This window comes from Eptatretus burgeri, chromosome 9 (genome assembly GCF_056783735.1).
Source record: "Eptatretus burgeri isolate ZD-2024b chromosome 9, Ebu_testis_v1, whole genome shotgun sequence".
Lineage (NCBI taxonomy): Eukaryota > Metazoa > Chordata > Myxini > Myxiniformes > Myxinidae > Eptatretus > Eptatretus burgeri.
Window position 1 is genome coordinate 78,280,680 of NC_140969.1, and position 27,465 is coordinate 78,308,144.

Below are 27,465 nucleotides of genomic sequence, written 5' to 3' on the forward strand. Positions count from 1 at the left end.
CAGCCAGCCAATGTTACTGAAGTGGATTCACACCCGAGATCATACTGGATTGACAACGGCATCGGGAGTGGTTTACGCAGGAACAGGCGTCATCTGTTGAGAACAAACGAGCCACCACCAGTTCTCATGACCCCTGAAGACGACGTCGTGACCCGTTGTGAGCAAGAACCTGCTGTGACGAGCAATAAGAGCAACACCACTCATGCAGACATGAACAGTGGAGCTGGTATGCCACAACCAGCTACACCTGTGAGAGAACATTACACACCCATATCCATGCACACTGCAACACACATGCATCAAACCATACAGCATGCTCGACGAGGACGTGAGATTGTTAAGGAGAAGTAAAAGATTTTGTTTGTTAAATCCATAAACTTCTTGTAAACTGGTGTTGATGACCATTGCAGACTTTGACTGATATTAGGGTTGGGCATACCAACCATACTTTTTTTTGAAAGGAGTGTTTTTTATGGCCAAATTTCACGCTGATCACGAACCTGTTGAACTTTTTGACAGAGGATGATGTCTTAGGTTGGTAAAATGCAAAAATTCAAAATGGCCGCCAAATTTACCCATTTTCAGGTAAAAATTTGATAATTATGGTTTACTAGGGCATGTGATATGTCATTTCTTATGTTTTCAGGGTTGCTGATATCGAATACGAGGTCAAAACAGTGACACATGGTGGCTGTATGGATTTATCGCTAAACATGGGTATTTTTGATGGAAAATACCCACTTTTCGATTTCAGAACAAATTTTGAATTGATTAATCAACTATATCCTTTGTTTTTGATGTTGTACGTTTTTCGTGTCATTACAGATAATCAACAGTGATGTCTGCCGAGACTTCTACACTTAATAGTATTGTTGATCCTAATGCCAACAAATTAGTACTCGCAGTTGCCATGTACATCCAAAATGATTGGTTCTTGTGTTGTGCTGGAGTCTACGGAATGCTTGGTGATGCGCTGATTATGCCTCTGATGGGACTACTCGGTATTGATAAACGTGAAGATCATGATGGTGATGAGAGAACTTGGGAAGGAGTCAGGTCGTTTTTCGATGAGAAAATACCAGAAATTAGAACCAAGCAAGAGGAGTGCATGAAAGCGGAGAGTGGTTAAGCCCGATTGTATGGTGCTGTACTGAATGAAGTTCTTGATACACTGGACAGACAGTTGTCCGAGATGGACTTTTTCACAGGACAAGGTAGTGACGACGTCAAATTGAAACACGCACCACTGACAAATTTAGGATGTGAATCGGAATTCACCAAACTAGATCACCGTATAATTTTCAGTGGTGGATCGACGACAGTTTAGAACTCATTCAAGGAAGAATGCAGTTTCAATGGATAAACTCCTCAAAGATTCGTCATTCTCAGATCTCAGTGAAGATGAGAAGTTGAAGAAATGCAAATGGGAAAGGTGCTCAGAAGAAGTTGCCCAGGTGAAAAAGCTTGAACAAGAGTTTATTGATAAGGTGAAAATAAGTCAACAACTTGCGCTTCTGAAGAAGCAAGAAGCGAAGAAAAAGAAAATGTCCAAAGTGCTACTGGTACTTGAAGGTGTGCAAGAAGCATGGAGGTCCAGTGACTGCTATTTCCCTTGACTCTATTGAGAGACTTAATGAATCACAACTACTCAAGGAAATAGGCTGCCTTAGATCGACAGTGGCACCCGATATACGCCAGAAGCATAGAGTGAAATGTACCGACGGAACAAAAACTTTCACGTTTGAGAAGTTCAGTCTAGACGAACTGAGAACATCTATCAGAAATGCTGTCAAACCAGAGGACTGTTTCTGTCGATGTCGATATATTGCTGAAAAAAGTGCTTTGAATGTTGAGGAGATGTTTATGTGATGATTAAAGTAGTAGTTTACGGAAATTTGTGATATCTTAAGTTGATTCTTTGAAATTATGGTCACGCTCACATTTTTGTGCTGATGTTATCGCAATATGCATCCTGGGGCAGTCTGGTTGACCTGTACGAGTTTAAAAGTATGATTATCAATATCAGCGACCCTGAAAACATAAGAAACTAGAACGGGCACTCATAAAGCGCATACCTTCGCCGCCACTACTTTTTTTGTTATTGGTATGAGTGTGGGGAACTGGTTACCTTCGCATTCTGCGAAAGGTTATGTTTTGGTCAGGGTGTATTTATTTATTTATTTGTAATCTTGTGATTCGTATAACTCAAAAAGTATTAAACCGAATTGCATGAAATTTGGTGGGATGATTGGTTATTAGCCAGGAAGCATTCGATTAGATTTTGGGATCGTTCGGGTCAAAGGTCAAGTCAAGGTCACGAAAAGGTCAAAATCGTCTTTTTACGACAACACGGTCAATTTTTATTCAATTTGCATGCAACTAACGCCAAAATGTTCAGAATTCAACGCCTCATCTTGTGATATGCAATATGACACAATGACGCCCATACTCTTGTTACCGGTTAGGGGTCAAAGGTCAGGGGGTCACGACCTTGAAAAATATGCGGTTTTTGTCATAATGCGGTCAATTCTTGTCCGCTTTACATGAACCCAGCACCAAAATGTTCAGAATTTAATGCCCAATCTTGTGACACAATGACGTCAGAACACATGTCACCGGTTGGGGTAAAATGTCGGGGGGGGGGGGATCACGCCCTTGAAAAATATGCGGTTTTCGGCATAACTCAGTCAATTCTTATTCGATCCAGGCGAGATGGAGTACCATTGGTTGAGATCCGGGTAGGCAAGTTGACCGATTGAGTCAGTCCCAATGAGTCGCAGAAAGCTTTTGCTGAGGTGCCATGACAGGTGAGAGAGGTACCCACACCTAGCCAACTGGCATGATGACAATTGAAGTCACCACATATGAGGAAGAGAGAGTTTGGATGAGAAGATGGAAGTTGGTCCATGTTTTCAGATAGTGAGGTGCAGATGGAGTCATCACTGTTAGGTGGACGGTACAGTACACATATAAACATGAGGTGGGAGTTGAGGGGAAGCCGTAGCCAGAGGTATTCCTGGGGGTGTGGGGGAGCGAGGGCAGTGCATGGAGAGTGAGGAATAGAGTGTTTGATGAAGAGAGCAACTCCTCCACCAGGGCGAGGCTCAGCTCTGTCATACAGGAGGAGGGAGTAACCAGTGAGAGATACTTGGGAGTCAGACACGTCTTGGGGGAGGAACGTTTCTGTGAGGCAGATTATGTCTTGTTTGTCAGTGGCAACCTGTATGGAAAGATTTGAAAGGTTTGAGCGAAGGCCCCGGATATTTGAGGTCCATACTTTTAATGAAGAGGTAGGGGAGGAGGCTTTGGGTGCAGGGGTGGGGGTGGAGGGGGAGGGTGGGACAAGGGACGAGGGGGGGGGGAGGTAAGGAGTGTTGTTGAAAGAGTGTGGGGATTGCAGAATAGCTTGGGGAGGGGTCCGAATGAGGAGGAGAAAAGGCTCTGTGGTGCTGGGGGAGAGGGGGGACAAGAGAGGGGGAAGAAGGCGGTTGAGGATTTGAGGAGGTGGAGTGAAGAGATAGAGGTGAGAGGGCAGTGGAAGGAGGCAGCTTTGTGCATGGGAGGGGGGGAAACTTTGGGAGGGATGAGTGAGGGGGATGAATGGTGGGAGAAAGGTGAGGAGGGAGTTTTTGAGAGAGGTGAGAGGGAGGCTTGGAGGGAGAAGAGTGGGATTGTTGTTTTGAGAGTGAGGGTTGAGAGGAGTGAGTTGGCACTGAAGTTGGATAAAAAGAATGGTTGATGGAAAGCGAGCATTCATAGCAAACTGGGTTTTTTTTAAAGTTTTAGGTTAGTTATGCGATTGAACACATTTCTTGAGGGATGCAATAAAGGCGAATTCAGAGAATGGAGAGAAGAAACGCTGTAACAGTTGGATTTTTTTAGGCAAGGTATGAAGGAAAGGTCGAATTGAGAGCAGTCTGTTTTAATAGCAGAAGAGTCGTGCATTCTCATATAGTAAAGAGTACCACACGTGTGAAAGAGGAAGATGAAGCATCATAAGAGATCGTTTTTGTTATTATTATTAATGTTTGAGAGAGAGTTTTCAACAGATTAGGTGATGGAAGTGTTGTAGAAAAAAAATCGAGGAAGATGAAGATGAAGATGAAGATGAAGATGAAGAAGATGAAGAAGAAGAAGATGAAGAAGATGAAGAAGAAGAAGAAGAAGAATCAGAGAAAGGTTGCATTTTTTTTTTTTTTTTTTTTTTTAAAGATAAGAAATAGAGTGATTAGTTGGGATGGGGGACGATATATATATATATATATATATATATATATATATATATATATATATATATATATATATATATATATATATATATATATATATATATATATATATGAAAGTGGGAAAGATTGAAATTTAAATAATGGGGAGAAAAAACAAATAAACATGATCGTACACTGAGGGGAACAAATGGTAGGCCTCAGGCCTCAAGGATAGGCCTCAAGCACCCACTAAGACAAGTTCAACGAAATCTCACAAAATAGCATGATTTTTGAAACAAAACCGAACTAGGAACACACAGTAACATGTAGGTGAGAAAATAAACAGTTAAAACGGGATAGATAACGACCGGACACTTAACTTTGAGATCGTCAGCAGGGAGCCCCGAAGGAGACTTGCCAATGCTCCAAACCCAGAACCGGAAGTCGAGACGGATCATAAATATAATGGTCTGACAGCTATTGGCTAAACCGTGTTTTGGAGTACATACACAATTTTATTGCAGATTCTGGTAACATAGACTATACTAAACTCAAATCCGAGTGATTCCACTTTGTCACGCTTGAGCAATTTTTTTTAGGAGCAAAATTCAAAATGGCCGCCATCAAAACCGTTTTTTGGCCGGAACTCGGACAAAAATCGAGATATGAACCCGATTTCAGTGGCAAACCCTATGTTTTGGGGGTCAAGGAATACACTGATATGTTTAAATAAACCATACAACTCATAATAATAGTCTATATTGCAATTTTTCTCTTTAGATATAATATTTTGACAAAAAATATCGACCGAACTATTTTCAGCCGTAACTATGCCCAAAATCTATATGAACCTAATTTAAGTGGTAAACAGTATACTGTATTGTATTGTATATCTTTATTTCCAACAGTACAGTTGAGTAATACAATGATTAGGTAACTACAAACTATAATTAATTAGATTAACACATAACCAAATAAATGTAATAAGCAAGGTTTACACAAATTTTACACAAATTCAAATCCAAAAAGGGGTCTGTACATGTTATCAACTATGAATACACTGATTGGTTGCTGATGAACTTCTTTCATTCTGCTTTCACTCAATCTTTCTTTTACTCAATCTCACATACAAGACAGTTGAATAAATCAAATAACTAGTGTTCACTCAAGTTCCACAGCTTCGCTTGCTGATACAGACTTTGTTTGGTCGTTCTGCCATTCCTCCATACCATGGCAGCCACAGAACAATGAACAGGAGAGCCTGGCGGCAGAGCAACTACATCTATTCGTTGCACAGGGTCGCACTGAGCTGCACTCACACCTGATCATCTTGAGAACATTATCAGGAGCTCTGATGACATCCGGAGGCAGAGACACAGGGAGCAACATGCTTGACACTTCTTCATGTGACCATCCATGACTCGTTGGATCGATCAATGGTGGGTCTGGATCCAATGCAACCTGCCATATTGCTGCCTGCAAATGCACCCTGAGAACGTGTTGGATGAAAGCCACAGTGGTTGGTGGTAGAGTTTTAAACTCTGGTGCTGATGTCAGCTTCTTGTTAGCCGTCTTTGAAGACCAGACATCAAATGGAATAGCTGACATGTCTTCTGTTTCTTGGGATCCATAGCAAGCAGCAATGAAGGCAGTTGCTTCAGATATGACATCTGGTAATTCTGCATCAAGATCACCAAGATAATGTAATTGACGACCATCTTTGAGGTATGTCACAATTGTGCCTTTTCCGATACCCCACAGGTAGGCAACTGTGTCACATCCAGACACCACATGTGCTGCCAGAACTTGGGTGACAATATGTGCATGTGTCTGCACTGTCGCCTTGATGTCCACAGACGATCTGTCATGACTTGTACCAGCCATCACAAGGTTGCATGCCAGTTCCTTCAGTTGGTAAAAATGCAACAGCAATATGAATACATCTGTGTTGTCTGAAATTACACGGATTGTGTAATCGGTACACCGAAATTGTGTAATAGGTAACTTGGCTTGTGCATGTGATATTTCAAAAAACGTTCAAGATTTTGCTTCATATTTCAGAGATCTATTCCTCATATCACCCCAAAATGCAGGGAACCCAGAGTATTAGCTACTTAATTGTTAAGATGTATTTGTTGAATGCTAATGATATTGTACGTGGGACATGCTTGGGAGCCTCGGTGGTGCATGTTTCTGTCTGTGCTGTCATAGAAGAATCGGCAATAAGTGAAGAAACTGGTCGAGGGGTGAGTAGCATTTGGATGTGAGAAGCGGCTGAGAGGTGTGTGTAGCATTGGGATTCTCCCAAATGTACTACATGTGAATATTTTGCAGCGGTAGAGGAACCCGGGTTGAGTTTGAAACAGTAAAGGGCATAATTTGCATAACTTTTCATGGTTGTTTCATGCAGCTTTCTTCAGCAAGAAGAGCATGGGAGGGGTCAATATATATAATCGTCACCACCTTGGGTAACTTGTAAGGTGAGAGCTGATGCTGATTTGTTATTTTGTTATTTCCTCCAATTATGGCTGAGAAACACGATTAGGTCTTATTTTCATGTACAACATATATATATATATATATATATATATATATATATATATATATATATATATATATATATATATATATATATATATATATATATATATATATATATATATATATATATATATATATATATATATATATATATATATATATACATATACTAGCGATACCTGTGCACATGCACGGGATAACAGTACAATATAGCTGGTAGCAGACGACAGACCGTACACGGGGAATGACAAAAATACGCATTGTGCAAAATGAAGTGGTACTATTATATGGAACGCCAAGACTTCCCAAACATTGTCGGAATGTCCGCTAAGTGCCACAGCAATTTCATAGGGCTCGTGTGACGGCGAGCCGAGTTTTTAGTGTGCAAGCTTGTGCAAGCATATATATATACATATATATATATATATATATATATATATATATATATATATATATATATATATATATATATATATATATATATATATATATATATATATATATATATATATATATATATATATATATATATATATATATATATATATATATATATATATATATATATATATATATATATATATATATATATATATATATATATATATATATATATATATATATATATATATATATATATATATATATATACATACATATATATATATATATATATATATATATATATATATATATATATATATACATATACATATACATATACATATATATATACATATACATATATATATATATATATATATATACATATACATATACATACATACATATATATGTATATATATATATATATATGTATATATGTATATATATATGTATATATATGTATGTATATATATGTATGTATATGTATATATATATGGTGTTGGTGCCTGGTGTTGAGCGCAGTGGTTAGGGCAGCTGCTTGGGATCCAAGAGGTCCTGAGTTCAAGCCCCGTTGGGCCACTGAATTAATACACCAAGGGGTTGACTCAGCCTGTCATCCTTCCGAGGTCGGCGAAATGAGTACCAGTCTACTGGACTGGTGTATACCACGGTTAAAATAGGTGTACCATATCCCTGTGTCGTAAGAGGCGACCAGGGTTGCGTCAGGAAGGGCATCCGGCGTAAAACATGTGCCAAATCACTATGCAGATCATACAGATGATCCGCTGTGGCGACCCCTAACGGGAGCAGCCGAAAGAAGAAGAAGAGATATATATATATATATATATATATATATATATATATATATAGAAGAAGATATATATATATATATATATATATATATATATATATATATATATATATATATATATATATATATATATATATATATATACATTACAATATAATATACATGTCCCACTTGATCTGATAATGCTTTTTTGCTACAGTGCGGATTAAAGTCAACAACACCAACAACAACTGTGTTATGTTATTCTGACCAAATCATTCACTCACAGCAGAAGCTTTTGACCTGCTGTGTCATTCTGAGTGAGTTGTTCACGCTCCATAATTCTGAGTGAGCCATTCACGCTCCGTCATTCTGAGCGAGTCGTTCACGCTCCGTCATTCTGAGCGAGTCGTTCACGCTCCGTCATTCTGAGCGAGTCGTTCACGCTCCGTCATTCTGAGCGAGTCGTTCACGCTCCGTCATTCCGAGCGAGCCGTTCACGCTCCGTCATTCTGAGCGAGTCGTTCACGCTCCGTCATTCTGAGCGAGTCGTTCACGCTCCGTCATTCTGAGAGAGCCGTTCACGCTCCATAATTCTGAGCGAGCCGTTCACGCTCCGTCATTCCGAGCGAGCCGTTCACGCTCCGTCATTCTGAGCGAGCCGTTCACGCTCCGTCATTCCGAGCGAGTCGTTCACGCTCCGTCATTCCGAGCGAGTCGTTCACGCTCCGTCATTCTGAGCGAGTCGTTCACGCTCCGTCATTCTGAGCGAGCCGTTCATGCTCCATAATTCCGAGCGAGCCGTTCACGCTCCGTCATTCCGAGCGAGCTGTTCACACTCCGTCATTCCGAGCGAGCCGTTCACGCTCCGTCATTCCGAGCGAGCCGTTCACGCTCCGTCATTCCGAGCGAGCCATTCACGCTCCGTCATTCTGAGCAAGCCGTTCACGCTCCGTCATTTCGAGCGAGCCGTTCACGCTCCGTCATTCCGAGCGAGCCGTTCACGCTCCGTCATTCCGAGCGAGCCGTTCACGCTCCGTCATTCTGAGCAAGCCGTTCACGCTCCGTCATTCCGAGTGAGCCGTTCATGCTCTGTCATTCTAAGCGAGCCATTCACGTCCGTCATTCTGACCGAATCATTCTGACCGAAGCTGACCCACTCTCTCCATTGCCTTTGCAATTTCTTCCTACAACCTACCATTCCCAAAACTTACCTAATCTTCAATAATCCATCAAAAATTAATAATTTTCCTTGTATACTTTCGATATATACACCTTCTGTAACCACATGTCTCTCCATACCCTCTTCCTGATACTTTTCATCGACCCAGCAGCTTCACTCTGCGTTTGCAGTTCCAAATTCACCATACACCTCCACGATTTTACTTCACCCTTCCCTTTTCCAAATGTTACGCAATCCTTATTTAAAATAAAGAAATAAATCCACTTTTGACTATACACCTCCCATAGCCACGTGCTTCTCCCGTAACCACACCAATTGTTTCTACCCTCTGCGTTTACTGATCCAAATTCACCATTCACCTCAATTTTTTCGACAACCTTTCCATGACCAAATCTGATGAAAACAATCTCTCTCTCTCAAAAAAAATAATAATAATAAAAAAATAATAATAAAAATCATAATGTCTTATAATGCTTCATCCTCCTCTTTCACACGTGTGATACTCATTATTGTATCATAATGCACTACTCTTCCACTATTTTAACAGACTTCTCTCAATTCGACCTTTCATTAATACCTTGCCAAAAAAAATCCAACTGTTACTGCATTTCTTCTCTCCATTCTCTTCATTCGCCTTCATTGCATCCCTCAAGAAATGTCTTTAATTGCATCTCTAACCTAAAAATATTTTTAAAAACACCCAGTTTGCTATGAATGTTCTCTTTCCATCAACCATTCTTTTTTTCAATCTTCAGTGCCAACTCACCCCTCTCACCCCTCCCTCTCAAAGCAACCATCACACTTCTCCCTCCAAGTTTCCCTCTCACTTTTCTGAAAAACTCCCCCCTCACCTTTCTCCTTCAACTCTCCCCACTCACCCTTCTACCACCATTCATCCCCTCACTCACCCTTCTCAAAGTTTCCCCCCCCTCACATCCACAAAGCTGCCTCCTTCCCCTGCCCTCACACCTCCATCTCATCACTCCACCTCCTCAAATCCTCACCTTCCTTCTGTCCCCTCTTTTGCCCTTCCCGCCTCTCCCGAGCACCACAGAGGCTTTTCTCCTCCTCATCCGGCCTCCTACCCTAGTTATGCTGCAATCCCCCACACTCTTTCAAGAACTCTCGTTACCTCCTCACCCCCACCCTTGTCCTACCCTCCCCCTCCCCTCCCATCCCCTGCACCCAAAGCCTCCTCCACTCCCTCTTCATGAACAGTGTGGACCTCAAATTTCCGGGGCCTTCACTCAAACCTTACAGGTCTTTCCATACAGGTTGCCACTGACAAACCAGACATAATCTGCCAAACAGAAACTTTCCTCCCTCAAGATGTCTCTGACTCCCAAGTCTCTCTCCCAGGTTATTCCCTCCTCTGGTATGACAGACCTGAGCCTCGTCCTGGCGGCAGAGTTACTCTCTTCATCAGAGACTCTATTGCTCACACTCCATGCACTGCCATCACTCCCCCACACCCCCAGGAATATCTCTGGTACGGCTTCCCTCCACTCCCACCTCATGTTTATATGTGTACTGTAAGTTCCTCCAAACAGTGATGACTCCATTTACACCTCACTGTCCGAAAACATGGACCAACTTCTATCTTCTCATTCAAACTCTCTCTTCCTCATATGTGGAGACTTCAATTGTCATCATGCCAATTGGCGAGGTGTGTCTACTTCTCTCACCTGTCATGGAACTTCAGCAAAAGAGTTCTGCGACTCATTGGGATTGACTCAATTGGTCAACTTCCCGACCCGGATCTCAATCATTGTTACTCCATCAATTCTGGATCTGATTTTGACAAATTTCCCTGAAAATGTCTGCTGTTCTTCCTTCGCTCCAATCGGATCTTCTGACCACGTCATTGTCAAAGTGAACATCTCTCGCTCTAATCAGAGATCCACCTAAGCAACGTCGAGTCTGGAATTTCATGCAGGCCAACTGGCAGGGTCTCCAATTAGCCATCAAACTTCTAGACTGGTCTCCCATTGCTACTTACTCCAACATCAACTCATACTGGAAATTCTTTCAAAGGAACTTGCTCGACCTCATGCATAGATATATCCCCTCTCGTCTTTAGTTGTCCTACCGCCCATAGTTCACTGAAGCTTGTGGCGAGGCAGTTGTCCTGAAACAACTTGCCTTTGCCTCATCGAAAGAAAACCCAACTGAGGGTAATCTCAGTTCCTTTCATAAAGCTTGGAACAAGTGTGTATCTTCCCTCAGGAGAGCCAGACAACAACATCTTTCTCAGCTCAAGTCTGAACACTTTCTCCCTCCTCCAAATCCTGGTGGCATCTAATCAAATCTGCTTCTGGCGTATGTTCCCGCTCCATCCCCTCCCTTACCTCAAATGGCCACACTGCTGATACCGCATGTGAAAAGGCTGAATGCTTAAACTCGCTGTTTGCATCTAAATCTTGCATCTGAAACCCATCACTTTCTGCACCCTCCTTACCCAGATGCACACAACTGTCCCTGGACTCTGTGTCCGATACTTCTGACAAAGTGGAGAGCTTGCTGTCAAACCTCGACTCAGATTCTGCAACCGGTCCAGATGGCATCAGCTAAAGTGTCCTAAAAACCTGCTCCTCTGCTCTTGCTCACCCTTTCTGTGTTCTATTCACCCTCTCATTTGCCCTAGGGTATCTGCTATCTGCTTAGACATCAGCAAACATTACTCTCCTGCATAAATAAGGGGCAAAAACAGATCCCTGCAACTGCAGACCCATCAGCCTTCTCCGAATCATCAGGTTATGGAATCCATCATCGCTTCAGACATTAAATCCTTCCTCTTCTCCAATGGCTTGATTTCTCATCATCAATTTGGTTTCAGACCTGGTCACTCTACCCTGGATATCCTGCTTCTGCTCTACCAACAATGGATGGAGGTCCTCAATGCTGGACGTGAAATCGTAGCCATATCCCTAGACATATCACGTGCTTTTGACATAGGCTGGCATCCTGCCCTGCTCACCAAACTCTCTTCCTATGGTATCCAAGGCCATCTCCACTCCTGGCTCGCAAACTTCCTCTCCTGTCGCAGCCAATGTGTGGCTGTAATTGGAGTTCTTTCATCCCCTCTTTCTGTCCATGCTGAACTTCCTCAAGGCAGTGTTCTGGGCCCTTTTCTTTTTATGTTTTTCATCAATGATCTTTCCGACTCACTGGAAAATCGTCTTTATCTCTTTGCTGATGACTCCACCCTCTGCCGTACCATCTGTTATCCCTCAGACCGGCAAGCAGCAGCTTCTTCCCTCTCTGCAGATCTGGGTAAAATCTGGGAAGATCCAACATGTGGAACATGTCTTTCAATCCGGACAAATCTCACACTCTCACTATGTCTCTCCGAAAGAAACATTTGGAACCCCTCCCCCCCCCCCATCTATTTTCTCAACAATCTTCTGGAAGAAGTCCTTTCTTTCAAGCTTCTTGGTCTCACTATCTGTGATGATCTTTCCTGGGAAAGCCACATTTCCAACCTGGCCTTCAATGACAGCAGCCGACGGGCATCCTCTGTCATACAAAGTCCTTCCTTGGCCCTCCTGAATTCCTGTCTACCGACAAGGCTGCCATCCACAGATTGATGGAGTACTGCTATATATATATATGTATATATATATATATATATATATATATATATATATATATATATATATATATATATATATATATATATATATATATATATATATATATATATATATATTGTTGCAGTTTTGTAAAACGCATGCCGAGATTGAAATGCACACAGCAAGTAGCCTCTTAGAATAGTTATTTCCGTAATGAATGTTAAGAATAGTGCCTTCCCTTTGGGGGTTATTATGGAATTAAATGGGGTGGGTTGGGTAGTTAGCGCACCCTCGCAACACGCTGGGATAAAATAGAACAATCAGTGCGTGATAACGTGTACCGTGATTGCCGTCATTGTGGAGGGTGTGCATTTTTACTGCCATGGCATTCAACGTGTTCAAATAACACCAGCATTCTGGAAAGTGCACCAAATTCTCAATTTCCCATTTATTGTTTAAAGCCCTACAAAGTCCTTGTGTGTCTGTTTGTCTGTATGGACGTCTACCTTGTAATACAGTTTATTGCAGTCTACCCCTGTATTGTATTTTATTCCTCTAATTCCTGTTTATTCTCCTCCTCCTGAACACAACCAGCAAATAGAGCAGGACACGACCCAGCGTTCCTGAAATTATTTCCCCATTCCCGAGATTGGTGCTGTGGACATCTTTAGACATGTGGGGTTCGTCCCGCATGCATGGGGGTAAAAAGGGATTTTGCAAATGTGTCTCTGTCTCTCTCACTCTCTCACTCTCTCACTCTCTCACTCTCTCACTCTCTCACTCTCTCACTCTCTCACTCTCTCACTCTCTCACTCTCTCACTCTCCCACTCTCTCCCTCTCTCACTCTCTCTCTCTCTCTCTCTCTCTCTCTCTCTCTCTCTCTCTCTCTCTCTCTCTCTCTCTCTCTCACTCTCACTCTCTCACTCTCTCACTCTCTCACTCTCTCACTCTCTCACTCTCTCTCTCACACACTCTCTCTCACTCTCTCACTCTCTCTCTCTCTCACACTCTCTCTCTCTCACACTCTCTCTCTCTCTCTCTCTCTCTCTCTCTCTCTCTCTCTCTCTCTCTCACTCACTCACTCACTCTCACTCTCTCTCTCTCTCTCTCACTCTCTCACTCTCTCTCACTCACTCACTCACTCTCTCTCTCTCTCACTCTCTCACTCACTCTCTCACTCTCTCACTCACTCTCTCACTCTCTCACTCACTCTCTCACTCTCTCTCTCTCACTCTCTCTCTCTCTCCCTCTCTACCGAGTGCAGCCTATGGTTGCTGGTTGCATCATTGGTTGGGACACGGCTATGCCACTGATGCATTGCCCCCTTGCAAGTACACTGGTACTCATTTTGCCGACCTCAGAAGGATGACAGGCTGAGTCAACTTCCTGGTGCATTTAATTCAGCGGCCAACAGGGCTTGAACTCAGGTCCCAAAGATTCCAAGCCACCACCATAACCACTAAGCCAAGACCAGGCTTCCCAATGCTACTGTAAATGCGGAGTTCTGTTCCTGATTACAGCCGGAAAGACCAAATGGGTGGTTATCCAGCCGGGCAGCAGAATTGGCAGGGTTGCAAGGGAACCCTCTAATGGCTGGCATGGGGCCGGCTCATAGGATCTGACGTGGCCCAATAGCTTTTCCCAGGCTGCCTCGGAAGATCTGACGTGTAGCTCATTGGCCCCGCTTCTTCCAGGGGCAATAAAGCTGTGCTCATCACCTCACTCACTCTCTCTCTCTCTCTCTGCCCTGGTCATCACACTCGTTTCTGCCCTGGTCCTGGACGCTCTGCATTGCCCTCACTTCTTCCCTGGTCCTGGATGCTGTGGTTTGTTCTCCCGATGGAGCTCATGGACCCTTGGTTGTGGAGAGCAGTGTGGGGCCCATTCCGTAGAGCGGTACCAAGATGGGGAGGGTGACGGTGATGTACATACCGGTCGGCTGATGCCACCCTGCCCCTCCAAATTGTCTCCCTGTGTATGTGTGTGTGTGTGTGGTCTGATGGGTACCCTGTCTTGTTATCCGGTGACTAAATGGATATGACAAAATAAACTCAAGAGGATATAACAAAGAGAAGAGGAGGAAGAAGAAGAAGAAGACAAGTCTGGTTTCTGCGCCTTACCATATTACCCGGTGTTATCAGAGAAGATAGGCAAAATCATACACAGTGCACAAATCCGGGTAGCATACAAATCCCTCCACCATTTGTCAAGCCATTACTAAAATGAAAGATAAAGTACCATTTGGGGACAGATCAGATGTGGTACAGTATATCGTACAAAATGTGCATGTGGCACTGCTTATGCAGGGGAAACGGGAAGAAATTTAAAACTAAGGATAAATCAGAATACCAGAGATACACGGCTAAGAAAGCCTTCACAATCAGCCATCGCAAGGCATTGCATATGTTCTGGTTACACTTATGATGGAAGCAACACACAGATCCTGGACTTTATGTCAAACAAACACCGCCAACTAATTTTGGAATATTGACATGCTGAAGCACAGAATGACAGATTAACAGAAGAAACATTAAAACTTCCTGCTCAGTACTATCCCTTGATCCAAAAAGCAGAAAGTGGTTTATGCAAACTCCAAAAACGGGAACAGTGTGGACCACAAAATGACCGACAACAAGCCGAGAACATTGAGCCCAGAGGACACACCAATCACTCCACAACAGATGACGGTGACGCCCCATGACACAACCTTCACCGAGGTTACATTCCAACTTTACCGACTCGCTCCACCCACATTCCAACCCCATCGACAACAGGACCTAGTGACCAGATAGCATCACCAAGGAGGACTAACCTGGATGAACAATACATGCCCCATAACTTGACAAGTTTGAATGCACACATATTTTACCAGGTCATGCAGGAAACAGATGCAGAAAGAGCAGACAATGAATCCAGGAGGATTAGCATGAACAACAGGGAGAAAAGTAATAATTTTGTTTTTCCACTCTAAGAGTCAGTGTGTTGGACCAGAAGAGGATAAACACAAGGCAGAATAAAGCAGGTCCACAGACTCGATTGTTCACTGGGCTTTGAAAAAGTTTGCGTGTCATGAAAGAAACGTCGCCTGAGATTTCATCGGCTCATGCCAGCTTGTATTAAAATAGGCACAAGTTTGGTCTAGTTTGGGTCATTTTGGTTGGCTGTGCATTTTTAATAATCACAATGGATCATCCCACCTGCAAAAACGTGTTATATTATATATATATATATATATATATATATATATATATATATATATATATATATATATATATATATATATATATATATATATATATATATATATATATATATCGTCCACGGTTCAACTAACTTCGAGCTCGTCATGGCGGGAGGGTAAAATCCCACGATATTCCGAGCGGCTTAACTCCTGTGGAGACGTTCCAAATTAACGGTGGACAATGCATCTACTGGTCGTGAGGAGACACACAAAAACCTTAGCTCTTGTAAAACTAACAGGTTTATTTCCCGTAAACACAATAAAAAGAAACAGGGATGATTGACTGGCCGAGGGATACGATGGCGAGTTGTGGTGGGGAAGAAAGGGGAACACAAAATCGACAATAAATAATTATGTACGATGAGAAAAACAAGTTCGAATGAGCTAAAATCCTCATCCTCTTTATGATGACGTCATAAAACGAATATGACGTCATTGTGATGTAGCAGGTTTGCGATAAATTACCTGTGCTAATGCCCAGCTTGATTCCCGCAAACAAAATTCAAACAGCTTGCCGAGTTCGGAGATAATGGTATAGGCGATTTCCATTAGCGGCGATATGTCAACTTTTTTCTAAGAAGAATTTCCAAAATCGGAGATGGTTACTGTCTGCGCAGGGTATTTATACATATATACGCCAAGTTTCAGGAAGTTTCGATGAAAACTGTAGGCTGTGAAACAAAAAAGTCCACAAGAACAACAACGTGAGTAAGACTTCGAGATCGTCCACGAGGATCTAAAAACTATGGTGCTACACACCAGACTCACTGATGGGGAAAAGGGACAAAAACTGGAGACAGGTCTGGTGGTAGTGGGGATGAACAGGCGATGAGGAGGCAATGAGCAGGATAATGAGAAGATGAAGACACATGGGCAGGTCGACAGAACAGGGTAGGGCAGGAAAGACAAAATGGACAGAGGCAAGTAGGCAGGATGAACAGGAACAGGACGAAAACAGGCAGGCAGGATGACCTCCATGGAGAAAGCGCTCTTTTTTTGTCCTCAGAACTCCTCACACGTTGATGGTTCTCTCCTCAGGCTCGCATACGTTAAAAACTCCCAGCCGTGTTCTCCGTTATCCTCAGACCAATTGCCCGATTAGCTCCACCCTCTTTTTCTCATTTCACACACAATTTCCTTTCCATAATCCCTAACTAATTATTACCACGCACTACCCCTGTATGGTGCACATTCAAACAAGACAATTCTTAAACTAACGTTTCCCAACTTATTTCATCAACATTGACTAACTACCCATACAAGGACCATGCTACTCAATACATTCCTATATGCTCTGTGGTAATATCTACCCATTCACAAATGTAACTATGTGTGTGTGTGTGTGTGTGTGTGTGTGTGTGTGTGTGTGTGTGTGTGTGCATGTGTTGTTGGTTGTTATCTCCACAGGTGAGTTTCAGAAGGTGAAACTGAGTTCTCTGAAGGCTCGAAATATCCATTTCCATTTTGGCAAGGGATCACGATTCATGGATCAAGCTATGAAGTTTTGTTTTTCTCAAAGTTTTGTCGTGAGGACTCTTTCCAGGATCGTCACTGATCCCCCGAACAGTTTCCAACTGTAGTTTGTTTGTAGTAATAGTCACAGGAACAATTTTTAGGATCTTTATATGGTACTTCTTTGTCAATCTCATGGCTCCAATTATCACTGTTAAAATTTCGGTACTCTTCAACCTCTAGGATTATTTGACTTCATTTTTGAAATCCTGATATTTGGTCATTTCCTTGATATCTGTGTTGTTTCGGCCAAGGGTGCTGGGTACTGAAACCTCAATGAGCAATGCCGTCTTTTCTTTTTGTACTTAAGTAGCAACGGTGGCGGTTCCTCTTCGGAGTCTCTGCCGACTTTCTCAAAGATAAGTTTTCCGGTTGTTTTTTGTCAGATTTTTACTGCTTTTTGTTATCTCTGTTTCGTCTGTGTTTCTATTTCGGTCTTGTCGTAAAACTTGTGCTATTTGTTGAATTTTCATTGTCTTTTCATATCGGGTTTCAATGAGGCCTACCCTTCTTCCAGTCTGTGTGCACGATCTGTTGGTTGTATTTTCTCCTTATCACCTTCAGTTTTTCTTCCCCACAATCCCTCCATCACTTCCTCAATTCCTCCCAACTATTCCCTCTGTTTATGTCTAAATATATATTAAAAAAAGATTAAAACACAATAAAATAAGAATCATTTTCCTTCTCAACTTTCCCTCCCGTATCCACGTGACTTCTCGACAGACTTTTCCTCTTCCATTTTCCTTCCCTTCCACATTTCAAATCCCACTTTGATCGTGTAGGTACTCACCACTCACCTTCACAATTTTTTTCTTCAAAAATCTTCCTTTACTCTGCTCCCTCTTCCCTCACCTTAAAAAAAAAACAAAAACAGTTTCTCAAATTTTTTTGACTTCATCTCTCCGCCGTGCTCTTCTCCTTCTTCAGACACGAGTTCTTTTCGACCTTTCTTTCATCCTGTGTCGAAAAATTCCATCTGTTACAACGCTTCCTTCATTCTCTCAATTTTTCTGAACTTCATCCATCCTCCAATGGATTTAAACAAATCTCTGACCCACAAATTTAAAATCCCATTTTGAAATGCATGTTCGTCTTCAATTCGTTATTTTTTTCCCCCAACTTCAGTGCAAATTCATCCCACATCCTTAAATATACCTCCTCCTCTCTCCTCCATTGTTATACCATCTCCTTACTCCTCCCATCTTGCACCCCATCCTACCTCCTCTCTTCGCTCCTCTCCACTACCCCCTGCTTTAATAACAGCTCCTAATCAAGTATCCCAAACTGTATGGTTTTCACACATCCATGGGCTCCATTCCCCAACCGAACAAGTATCTCACTCTCCCATTCAGTGCACTCCTCAATATTTCAACTCTTTCCTCTCATCACACGTTCCCCTCTCCACCCCGAACCCCCCTCCCCCCCGCAATCTTATTCCTCCTCCCCTTCTGCTCCCAGCTTTACCTTACCGAGACCCAGTCTCATCCTTCCCATCTCCCCACCCTCCCTTCTCCCTCCTCCCCCATGACCGTGCCTGCTCCCATTATCTCTGCTCCCTCTCAAAGCTTCCCTCTCATCCTTACATCTCAATTCAGCCACCACCTCACTCTTCAACATAAATATCACTCTCTTTCCTCCAAAAGCTTCCCCTCACCTTTTTCCCTTAATTCTCCTCCTCACTATTCTCCCCTCAATGGTCCCCCCTCACCACTCCCTTTCTAATCTCCCCCATCACTCCCCTTTTCAAAGCTGCCTCCCCCTCTACCCACATCCTCAAATCTCATCACAGCTCCCCCTCTGCCCACACCCTCAATTTTTGACCCCCCCCCACCCGCTTCCATCTCCACAATACCACTGCTCAGTCTCATCCTTCCCATTGCCCTCCCTCTCCCTTCTTCATCCTCCCCCATGGCTGTGCCTGCTCTCATCATTTCCGCTCTCCTTCAAAGCTTCACTTTACCCCTCCCTCTCAAACCAGCCACCTCCAACTAAAAAAGCAAACCTCTCTCACTCTTCCCCTCCAAGCTTCCCATTCACCCTTCTCAAAAGCTCCCCCAATCCTTCTCCCTCAATTCCCCCCATCCCTTCCTTTCAAATCTCCCTGCTCTCACCCCCCCCTTCTCAAAGCTGTCCTCCCTCATATCCATAACGCTTACTCCTTCCACCACACTCTCTCTTCCAACTCATTCCCTACTTTCCTTTGCCCCTTCTCTTATCACTTCCCAATATGACTCATCCCTTCACCACCTCGCCATTTGTCCTCCCCATCTAACCCTCTCCCCTAGCTCTTCTGCAATCTCAGACACACCGTCAACAACTCCCGTCCCACCACCTCTCCTTCCTCATTCTACCCTCCTCCCCCCTCCCATCCCCTGCACCCAAAGCCTCCTCCCCTCCCTCTTACTTTACAGTGTGGACCTCAAACATCTGAGGCCTTTGCTCTAACCTAACTGATCTCTCCATACAGGATGCCACTGACAAACCAGACAATCTGCTGAACAGAAACTTTCATCCTTCAAGACTTTTCTGACTCCTCAAGTTCTTTCCTGAGTTATTCCCTCCTCCAATATGATAGACTGAAGCCTCATCCTCGTGGAGGAGTTGCTCTTTTTAATAAAAAAAAAACCTCTATCCCTCACTCTCCATGCACTGCCCTCACTCATCCACACCCCCAGGGATACCACTGGTTCTGGCTTCCCCTCCACTCCCACCTACTTGCTTATATTTGTGTTGTACCATCCACCAAACAGTGATGACTCAATTTACATCTTGTTTGCCAAAAACATGGACCAACTTCTATCCACTCATCCAAACTCTCTCTTCCTCATATGTGGTTACTTCAATTGCCATCATGCCAGTTGGCTGGGTGTGGGTACCTCTCTCACCTGCCATGGCACTTCAGCAAAGGATTTCTGCGACTCATTGGGACTGACTCAATCTGTCAAGTTCCCAATGCAGTTCTCAGCCAACGGTACTCCATATTTTCTGGATTTGATTTTGACCAATTTCCCAGAAAATATCTGCTGTTCTTCTTCTCCTCCAATCGGTTCATCTAACCATATGCTTGCTAAAGTGGACATCTCTCTGGCCGTTAATAGAGAACCACATCAGCGCCGTTGAGTCTGGCATTTCACTCAGGCCAACTGGCAGGGACTTCAAGCAGCCAACAAACTTCTCGACTCGTCTCCCATTTCTACTTCCTGTTACATCAACTCATCCTGGGAATTCTTTCAAAGAAATCTGCTCTATCTCATGCACAGATTTATCCCATCTCATCTTCAGTTGTCCTCCTCTTCCACCCACCCCTGGTACACTGAAGCATGTGGCAAGGCAGTTGTCCAAAAACAACTTGCCTTCACCTCATGGAAGGCAACTCCTACTAAAGGCAATTTCATTTCCTTCCACGAAACTTGGAACAAGTGTGTGTCTCCCATCAGGTGAGCAAGGAAACATTTTTCCAATCTCAAGTCTGAACTCTCAAACCTGTCTCCCTCCTAAAAATACTAGTGGTGCTTGGTTAAGTCCATTTCTGATGTATGTTCCCCCTCTATCCCTTTCCCGTCTGCTCCAACCTTACCCAGTCACACCCAGCTGTTCCTGGACTGCGTGTCCTTTTCTCCTGACAAGGTGGAAAGCTTGCTGTCAAACCTCGACTCAGATTCCGCAATCGGTCCTGATGGCATCAGCCCTCGTGTTCTTAAAACCTGTTCTGCTGCTCTTGCTCACCCTCTCTCTTTTCTATTCACCCTCTGATTTTCTTCCGGTCATCTGCCATCTGCTTGGAAATCAACAAAAATTACTGCTCTGCATAAAAAGGTGCACAAACTGATTCATGAAACTTCAGACCAATCAGCCTGCTCCCAATCATCAGCAAGGTAATGGAATCCATCATCGCTTCCAACATCAAATCCTTACTCTTCTCCAATGGCATGATTTCCGATCATCACTTTGGATTCAAACCTGATCACTTGACGCTGACCTGCTGCTTCAACTTTCCCAACAATTGATGGAGGTCCTCAATGCCAAACATGAGATCAGAGCCATCTTCCTAGATATATCGCAAGCATTCGATATGGTCTGGCATCCTGCACTGCTCACAAAATTCTCTCCTTATGCTATCCAAGGTAATCTCCACTCATGCCTTGCAGACTTCCAATCCTGTCGCAGTCAATGCATGGCTAGAAATAGAATTCTCGCATATCCTCTTCCCATCCAGGCTGGAGTTCATCAAGGCGGTGTTCTTGGCCCTGTGCTTTTTTCTGGTTTTCATCAATGATCTCTCAAATTCCCTAGAAAATCCTATTTATCTCTTTGCTGATGACTCCACCCACTGCCGTACCATCTCTCATCCCTCCGATCGACAAGCAGCATCCTCTTCACTCTCTGCAGATATAGATAAAATCACAAGCTGGTCCAACACTTGGGGAATATGTCTTTCAATCCTGGCAAATCTCACACCCTCACCATGTCTCTCTGAAAGGACCATCTGGAAACTCTCCCCATTTACTTTCTCAACAATCCCCTTGAAGAAGTCCTTTCATTCAAGCTTTTGAGTCTCAATATCTGCCATGATCTTTCCTGGGAAAGCTACATCTCCAAGCTGACCTCCAAAGCCAGATTCCGACTGGGCATCTTCCATCGTGCAAAGTCCTTGGCACACCTGAACTTCTCACCACTTACAAAGCTTTCATCTGCAGCCTCATAGAGTACTACTCCCCCCTCTGGGGTGGTGCTACTGCCACATACCAAGCTCAGCTTCATGGTGTGGAAACGAAGGCTTTTATGATCATTGTTATCTCCCGCAATGAAGCTAAGTCTTTGGGTCTCTCACTCTCTCACTGGAGGCAGCTCGGAGGTCTTTCGATATTATACTGTCTCCTCTCCAGCCTTGCCCCCCTCCCCCCTGCTCTATCTGTGATCTGCACCCCCCCCCATACTTCCTCAAGGTGCTCAAGGACAATGACAAGACACGGTGCTATGACATCACGAATGACGTCACAATTAATGTTTATTTATTTATTTTTTAATTTATTTATTTTTCTTTGCACGATTGTTGGTCCGATCTGATTGAAACTTGCCAGGAATATTGCTAGGGACCCGTGGATGTGCCTTTTGAGGTTTTGATATTAATCGGACGAGCGGTTCCCAAGTTACGCCATTTATCTGTCGACCAATATCTGCGAGAGAGGGGGACGGGAGAGGGGGGATGAGAGTGGGGGCAAGAGAGGAAGGGGGAGAGAGGAAGGGCGAGACTAGGGGGAGAGAGGGGGAAGAAAGAGGAGGGGGCAAGAGAGGGGGCGAGAGAGAGGGGGTGAGAGAGGGGGATGAGAGTGGGGGGTGAAAGAGGGGGGCAAGAGAGGGGCGAGAGAGAGAGGGGGCGAGAGAGAGAGGGGGCGAGAGAGAGAGAGGGGGCGAGAGAGGGGGCGAGAGAGGGGGCAAGAGAGGGGGGGCGAGAGAGAGGGAGCGAGAGAGAAGGGGTGAGAGAGGACTGCACATACTGGCACTCACCTATGGGCCCACCCCTATGGGCCTGAACTAGTCAACATTAATTTTATCATGACCTTCGTCCATGTGTGTGCGTGTGCGTGTGCGTGTGCATGTGTGTGTGCGCGCGTGTGTGTGTGTGTGTGTGTGTGTGTGTGTGTGTGTGTGTGTGTGTGTGTGTGTGTGTGTGTGTGTGTGTGTGTGTGTGTGTGTGTGTGTGTGTGTGTGTGTGTGTGGAGATGGGAGAGCAGGTGTTTGGCACAGTGTTTCAGAGCATAACGTTTTTTTCTGTTTTTTGGGGAGGGGGTGGGGGAGCTGTCTGAAATTGCCGAAAATGTACTCCCCAACCTCTGCGTACACACCCCAATCTTTCTTCTTCCGCCCCCTTTACTTCCTTTTGTCATACATACACCACCACCTATGATTAAGTTGTCTATGTAATATTTCGTTGAACCAAAAGCTCTACAACACAGCTTCAAAATCGTTGATATATAGGGACATACAAAAATCATTGATTACCTGTGTATTATCAAAATAAATTTCGAAGACAGTCAATCTTAACCCAGCAATGACTTAATGTTCTCAATTGAGCAACTGCTCTCCACATGCTGTAAATAATGAACAAGCATATATGATCAAAGTACCAGTAACATTTTGCTTCTTCACAAGATACAGAAAAATGAATATAGTTCTCAATCTAAAAAGAGCATAGTCATGATTGTTGTCATTTTAACACCACAACACAAATGCAAGAAGTTTCTTGCAGCTGTCCTATCATATGATTACCTGTTGGCAAATTGCTGATCACACTCTTGGGGATTATCATGTGGTCATCGAGGTTTCGTGCCCAATCCACCATCCTTCGTCTTCCTTGCAAGGGAAACGTAATGTCGGCAGTATGGTTGGCAGCCAGCATCTTGTGAATACTGATAACTGTGAAAGAGTGAAGACTGTTAGGTGACAGCTCATGGTGGACATCTCCGTCACTTACGACTGCGAGGACCTTTGCAGGATTCTTCCACCATGGCTGATTAATGTTACAGCAATTATCTTCATTATTACAAATATAATTTTGACAACATGTGTTGATGTTGCAGTATTTTCCAACATGTGATGAGACCGAACCCAATTTTCAGGATGGTGCGAGGTTCTCAGAAATTGTCTTTTTTTGTTACCGTACTCTGGTACTTGCATTGTTCACGTGCTTATCGTCTGATATTTTGAACTTCAAGAAATCACTTTCTCTAAGGTGGTGGATTAATTGTTGAGATACTTTGTGGTCACACCATCTAGATTCTAGAGTATCGTTCGTTCATTCATTGTGTTGTCAAATTGAATTTCTCATCTGATATGATGGAATTTCACTTATTGGTCATTATATCAATTTCTTACTGATTAAAAAGGATTACTCACTGTCTTGGTACTAATGTGATGAAATTCGAAGTTTCTTTGTCGATGTTTTGTTTTTTTTATGATATGTAATGTTACTTCATCTTGCATCCATCCCACTCATACGATAATAATAAACACAAAAACAGTTATTATTGTTGCATGAAGCCTCAAAGCTATACAGACTAGTAAATCCATCTTGGACCATGGATTAGTAGTATGTATTTAATGTGCATCAAAATGGCGCAAGCATTTGGTCCAGTCTTAACAAAGAGTGCTGCTCAACCACCATTTTAGGTGATCAACTGCCACACCATTATGTGATGCAAACTTGTCTGCTACCTGCCGAGTTGGCATCATTAGAAGGTATGGTGGTTGATGCCGAGGCAGGGCATTGAAGCTACAGACTAGTTAATCGGTCTGGAACCATCGATTAATTCGTAGTCTGGATTAAATCTGCATCAAAACAGCATAAGCATTTAATCTAGTGTAACTTGCTAAGTCTTTGGTGCAACCGACATGCCACATGATCATCACCTTCTTGTGATGCCAACGAGTTTGCTACCTACCACCTCATCAATATATATTATTTTAACGTGGACACCAAAAGGTAAATATGAATCAAAATTCTGGGTAACGAATGTGTATGAGTTAATATGGTTATATATGTGAATACAGGCTTTTACAGGTGTATGCCCGGGTTCGAATAGGTGTACCATATCCCTGTGTGTCGTAAGAGGCGACCAGGGTTGCGTCAGGAAGGGCATCTGGCGTAAAAACCTATGCCAAATCATTATGCGGACAACAAAACGAATTTCCATACCGGATCGGTCGAGGCCCGGGTTACCATCGACCGCCACCGGTTCCAGTGGTCAGCAGGGTACCAGTGGAAATTGTGCTACTGCTGGGCGAAGGAGGAGAAGGAGACGGGGAAGGCGAGTCCGGATGCAGTGGGAGAGGGGGAAGGGTAGAAGTGTGCAGGTGAGAGTTGGAACTCTGAATGTTGGGACGATGATTGGCAAAGGGCGAGAGTTGGCTGATATGATGGAGAGAAGAAAGGTGGACATACTGTGTGTACAAGAGACCAAGTGGATGGGGAGTAAGGCTCGGAGCATTGGAGGTGGTTTCAAACTGTTCTACCATGGTGTGAATGGGAGGAGAAATGGTGTCGGGATAATCCTGAAGGAAGATTATGTCAAGAGGGTATTGGAGGTATGGAGAGTGTCTGACCGAGTGATGAGTGTGAAGTTGGAAATTGAAGGGGTGATGATGAATGTCATTAGTGCATATGCCCCACATATGGGGTGTGAGATGGAGTATAAAGAAGATTTCTGGAGTGAGTTAGATGAAGTGGTGGAGAGTGTTTCCAAGGATGAAAGAGTGGTGATTGGAGCAGATTTCAATGGACATGTTGGGGAAGGGAATAAAGAGGATGAGGAGGTGATGGGTAAGTACGATCTCAACAAGAGAAATGTGGAAGGGCAAATGGTGGTAGAGTTTGCAAAAAGAATGGAAATGGCAGTGGTAAATACATATTTCAAGAAGAAGGAGGAACACAGGGTGACATACAAGAGTGGAGGAAAGTGCACACAAGTGGATTACATCTTAAGCAGGAGATGCAACCTGAAAGAGATTAGAGACTAAGATGGTGGCAGGGGAGAGTGTAGCTCGGCAGCATCGATTGGTGGTCTGTAGGATGACTTTCGAGGTGAGGTTGAGGAAGAGAGCGAGGGCTGAACCAAGGACCAGATGGTGGAAGCTGAAGGAGGAAGACTGTTGCGTGAAATTTAGGGAGGAGGTGAGACAGGCGTTGGATGGTGGTAAAGATGGGTGGGATGATTGGGCAACTACAGCAGAAGTGGTGAGGGAGATAGCTAGGAAGGTACTTGGTGTGACATCTGGACAGAGGAAGGAAGATAAGGAGACTTGGTGGTGGAACGAGGAAGTACAGGAAAGTATAAGGAAGAAGGGGTTGGTAAAAAGGAAGTGGGATAGTCAGAGAGATGAAGAAAGTAGGCAGGAGTACAAGGAGTGGCGGCGAAAGGCAAAAAGAGAGGTGGCAAAGGCCAAGGAAAAGGCGTATGACGAGCTGTATGAGAAATTGGATACAAAAGAAGGGGAAAAGAATTTATACCGATTGGCAAGACAGAGGGACCGAGCTGGGAAGGATGTGCTGCAGGTTAGGGTGATAAAGGACGTAAATGGGAATGTGCTGACGAGCGAGGAGAGTGTGTTGAGAAGGTGGATGGAGTACTTTGAGGAGCTGATGAATGAAGAAAATGAGAGAGAGAGAAGGTTGGAAGAGGTGGAGATAGTGAATCTGGAAGTGGGGTGGATCAGTAAGGATGAAGTGAGGACTGCTATGAAGAAGATGAAAAGTGGAAAGGCAGTTGGCCCAGATGGTATACCAGTGGAGGCATGGAAGTGCTTAGGAGAGATGGCAGTGGGGTTGTTAACCAGATTGTTTAATAAAGTCTTGGAAAGTGACAGGATGCTGGAGGAGTGGAGATTAAGTGTACTGGTTCTGATCTTCAAGAACAAGGGTGATGTGCAGAGCTGTGGAAATTACAGAGGGATAAAGTTGTTAAGCCACACCATGAAGGTGTAGGAAAGAGTAGTGGAAGCTTGGTTGAGAGGAGAGGTGATGATCTGTGAGCAGCAATATGGGTTTATGCCAGGAAAGAGCACCACTGATGCGATGTTTGCTTTGACAATGTTGATTGAGAAGTATTGGGAAGGCCAGAAAGAGTTACATTGTGTGTTTGTGGATTTAGAGAAAGCTTATGATAGGGTGCCAAGAGAGGAGTTGTGGCATTGTATGAGGAAGTCGGGAGTGGTAGAGAAGTAGGTGAGGATCGTGCAGGATATGTATGAGGACAGTGTGACAGTGGTGAGGTGTGCGGTAGGAATGACGGACCGGTTTAAGGTAAAAGTGGGATTGCACCAAGGATCGACTCTGAGCCCTTTCCTGTTTGCAATGGTTATGGACAGGTTGACGGACGAGATCAGACTGGAGTCCCCATGGACTATGATGTTCGCGGATGACATCATGATCTGTAGGGAGAGGAGGGAGAAGGCTGAAGCGAGCCTTGAGAGGTGGAGGTACGCACTGGAGAGAAGGGGAATGTTAGTCAGTAGGAGTAAGACAGTTCATGTG

At 43.7% G+C, this 27,465-nt stretch overlaps 1 protein-coding gene across 4 annotated transcripts in view; it reads right to left on the reverse strand.

Moving 5' to 3' along the window:
* Positions 1-27,465, reverse strand: part of LOC147020412 (adhesion G protein-coupled receptor B3-like) — a 713,921-nt gene that overhangs the window by 211,714 nt on the left and 474,742 nt on the right. For all 4 annotated transcript variants that reach the window (XM_085895732.1, XM_085895730.1, XM_085895731.1 and 1 more), the window contains one exon: positions 23,706-23,852. In XM_085895732.1, coding sequence (XP_085751858.1) covers positions 23,706-23,852 — 147 coding nt within the window. The remainder of the gene's footprint in view (positions 1-23,705; positions 23,853-27,465) is intronic.